Source organism: Triticum aestivum, chromosome 5A, assembly GCF_018294505.1.
Source record: "Triticum aestivum cultivar Chinese Spring chromosome 5A, IWGSC CS RefSeq v2.1, whole genome shotgun sequence".
NCBI lineage: Eukaryota > Viridiplantae > Streptophyta > Magnoliopsida > Poales > Poaceae > Triticum > Triticum aestivum.
Window position 1 is genome coordinate 496,419,948 of NC_057806.1, and position 3,292 is coordinate 496,423,239.

General features: G+C 49.6%; 1 protein-coding gene across 1 annotated transcript; it reads right to left on the reverse strand.

The window, feature by feature from the left end:
* Nucleotides 1-457: 457 nt before the first annotated feature.
* Nucleotides 458-2,772, reverse strand: LOC123104319 (60S ribosomal protein L7a-2). Its single transcript, XM_044526143.1, has 7 exons — nt 2,563-2,772; nt 2,364-2,414; nt 2,063-2,264; nt 1,309-1,478; nt 1,071-1,199; nt 887-979; nt 458-799 (listed from the first exon to the last, which is right to left on the reverse strand). The coding sequence occupies exons 1-7, from the start codon at nt 2,563-2,565 to the stop codon at nt 668-670; spliced, it is 780 nt and encodes a 259-aa protein (XP_044382078.1). The 5' UTR covers nt 2,566-2,772; the 3' UTR covers nt 458-667.
* Between the last annotated feature and the right edge of the window lie 520 nt (nt 2,773-3,292).

The window sequence follows — 3,292 nt, forward strand, 5'->3', positions numbered from 1 at the left end:
CGGACAATTCTCTTCTTCTTAATCGATGAAAATGGCAAGTTCTTTTGCCTTGTTCCCGTCAAAATATTTGGTACTGTGGATGTTGATATTTTCTAATACAAATTTTAGATTTATTATGAAATGTAGCTTCATAATATATATATATATATATATATTTGGTACTGCGGATGTTGATATTTTTTAATACTAATTTGGTCAACTTAGACACAAACCTAATACACAAGAGTAAAAAGGACCGAAAAGAGTAAAAAGGACCGGAGAGAGTACAGGATATACCTAAGAGTGCATCAGGGTGCTGGGTCTTTAGAGCGGAGGATGGCACGAGCATCGTTTCTGTGCAGCGCCCGCTAGCATGATACGTGACGCAACACTAAAAAGGTCATTGAATACTTTCATGCTGGACAGGAGCTCGCAATATTTTTAATTCCCTAGGTCTCAGAACAAACACACAACCAACTTTGACTCGACAAAGGGCATAAAACTATATAGAATCCAAACATGGGTAAACCTCATCTGATCTTTGCATAAGTCTGGCGAACGGAACAGAGAATCAGAAAACCACAATACGATTCCACAGTGCTGCTAAAAGGGTTCGAGTTCCTCGTCAAAATCAGGACACACTGAAAGGGAAACTACATGGCATATGCTCTGACATATAAGGCTAGGCTTAGTTCATCCTCTGCGCAGCCTCCTTGGCGATGAGCCTTTCCCTGGCCTTGGTCTTGGCCTGCGACTTGGAGCCCATGACACCACCGCCCCACTTCTTCCTGACCTCGTCGAACTTGTCATTGAAGTTAGCCTGCAGAATAATGGACACCGGAGTCATTAGAAGTGTTCACAGGTGGACTGCATATCAATGATAGCAAAGGTTATATGAGCCACATACCTTGATAGCCTCCAAGATCTTGCTGAACTCAAGCTTGTCCTCGTTCTTCACAGTGGTAAGGCACAGAACTGAGGCAGTCTTCTTGTGAACGATCTATAGGGGACAAGACAAAGTGAGCATTTGTTTCTGGTTACTGTTAAAGATTTAATAAGTGTTCAAGAGGGGGTGGCAGGAGAAAATATACCGATCCAAGGCGTGACTTTCCCTTAACAATGCAGTATGGGACCTCCATCTTCCTGCACAGGGCTGGGAGCCACACAACCAGCTCAATTGGGTCAACATCATGAGCGATGACGACCAGCTGAGCCTTGCTCTGCAGCACAGAACACAAGGATTGATCATAAGAATGATTATTGTAGCCACAAAAGAAGCTAGGAATAAGGATTAATTAGGTCAAACAAAGAGGTAACTCATATCAGTACCTGCTCGATGAGGTAAGTGACATGGTTAAGACCATACTTCACAACAATTGGCTTCTTGGCCTCAACGGTTTTCCCCTCAGCCTCAGCCTGGGCCCTCTTCAGAAGCCTCTCCTTCTTAGCCACCTTGTCCTCAGGGCGGTACTTGAGAAGCATCTTAAACAGGTTGGTGGCTGCAACAAGCAATTAATATCAGAGATTTGTAACAAAGTTTTTGCAGAAACTAAAGTGACGCAGTATGCAGCGGAATTGAACTTAAACTAGTCAAATACTCGCTGGCTGCTTTTGTTGCTATACATTACAGCATAATTCATGAGCTAGCAAGTAAACACGTTGCAACATAAAGGAAATGCTAATATAGAAGGCATGACTTCAGGTACAAACATAGCAACAATGCTTCTTCCTACTGCTGGCATCCTTAGAAGTTAGAAGTGAAAGCTTGTGCTAGCCATTCTACTACTTCATACTGTCATGGCATGCCAATATATCCAGTAAAAAATATAGTAGGCATGTAGGAGAACAGCATGCATTGCCCTAATCATGCAAGAAGAGAGCCCCCTCCCAATGTATCCTAACAGCAGGAACCTTAAAACACATCCATCAACTCTTTTCATTATCTTGACAAAGTCAAGACTCGCTCACTTAGCTATTGCATACCCACAAGTCAAAATAGTACAGTACATCTACCAACGTCCTCAGGCATTATGGACTCCAATGTCAAATGACGAATGAATGAATAGATGAGCTCTGTATATACCGAGGTTCTTGTCGAGGGTGCGGGTGAACTGGTGGAGCGCCGGGGGCACCTTGAGGCGCTGCTTGAGGATGCGGCGCTGGCGCTGAATGCGGACGACCTTGGGCCACTTGACGAACCGGTGGAGGTCCTTCTTGGGCGGCAGCGCCCCGCCGATGCCGAACTGCTTCGGCCTCTTCTCGAACAGCGGGTTCACCACCTTGTCCTGCAACCACACACCAACCCAACCCAGTCAGATCACACGCGCCTCGACCGGTGGACACCGCAGAGATTCAAAGGCGCAGCAGAGGAGTGGGTGCAGTACCGCCGCCTTCTTCTTCGCCGGCACCGGGGCCTTGCCGCCTCGCTTCGGGGCCTGCAAGATTCGCGATCCATACACTTAGAACGAGATTCGAACACCAAATCAAAACCGCAGAAAAGAAGAAGCGCGGGGGATCCGTCCAGGAGGACGAAGCGCGGTGGAACGGCGTGGGGCTAGGCGCGGGCCGGTGGCGGTGACGCACCATTTCGCCGGCGGCGGGGGAGCTTGGGGTTCCGAACGGGAGGCGACGCTGGGGAGGAGGTGGAGGGGGGAGGCGGCCGACTGGCGCTTCGGTGCGGAGGGGAAGTTTTATAAAGGAGGCGTCGGGGGGACGTGGATGATTTCTGAGCGTCCGATGCGGGGTGTGTGGCGGGGTCGTGAGGCCTCCGCCGTCCAGTGCCTGGATTAGGGTTTAGGGGGTCGCTCTTGGGCCGCAAGGACAGGGGGAGGTAAGGTGGGCCGGAATGGACTGCACTGGAATGGACTGGACTGGGCCGCTCGCTCCGGTGACTGTCCGGAAAAAGGCTATAGCCCATTGGTTATTTGGTTTGGTAGCTTTTGCGCGTAAGCCCCTCGCGCGTCGGAATATTACCGTAGCGGCCGCTCCATTGTCCCCAACCTTGCGCCATGGCGAAGAGGCGGAGCGGAGCGGCGGGTTGCCGCCTTCCGCCGTGAAGCCCCGTCCGCAGGAACAAAAATTATCTTCCGGTTCTAAGTGCTCGGCATAGATTCCCTGGGATTTTTCCTTCGTTTTTTGCTGTGTTTCTTTTAATCCCCACGGCTAGGTCTCGCGACCCATTCTGGATCGTCTTAGGACCTAAGCATAGGCATCGGTGAAAGTGTTATTTCGGTTGGTGCTTGATGCCGGGGAGTTTATCCTACGGGAATTTGGGGGGAACATGTCAGGACCCTGCCTGAAGATAACAACAGCG

Coding starts and splice junctions, on each gene's coding strand:
- LOC123104319 (XM_044526143.1), bottom strand. Junction 1,200..1,308: donor TCACTTACCTCATCGAGCAG/GTACTGATATGA, acceptor TCTGTGCTGCAG/AGCAAGGCTCAGCTGGTCGT. Junction 800..886: donor AGATCTTGGAGGCTATCAAG/GTATGTGGCTCA, acceptor ATTATTCTGCAG/GCTAACTTCAATGACAAGTT.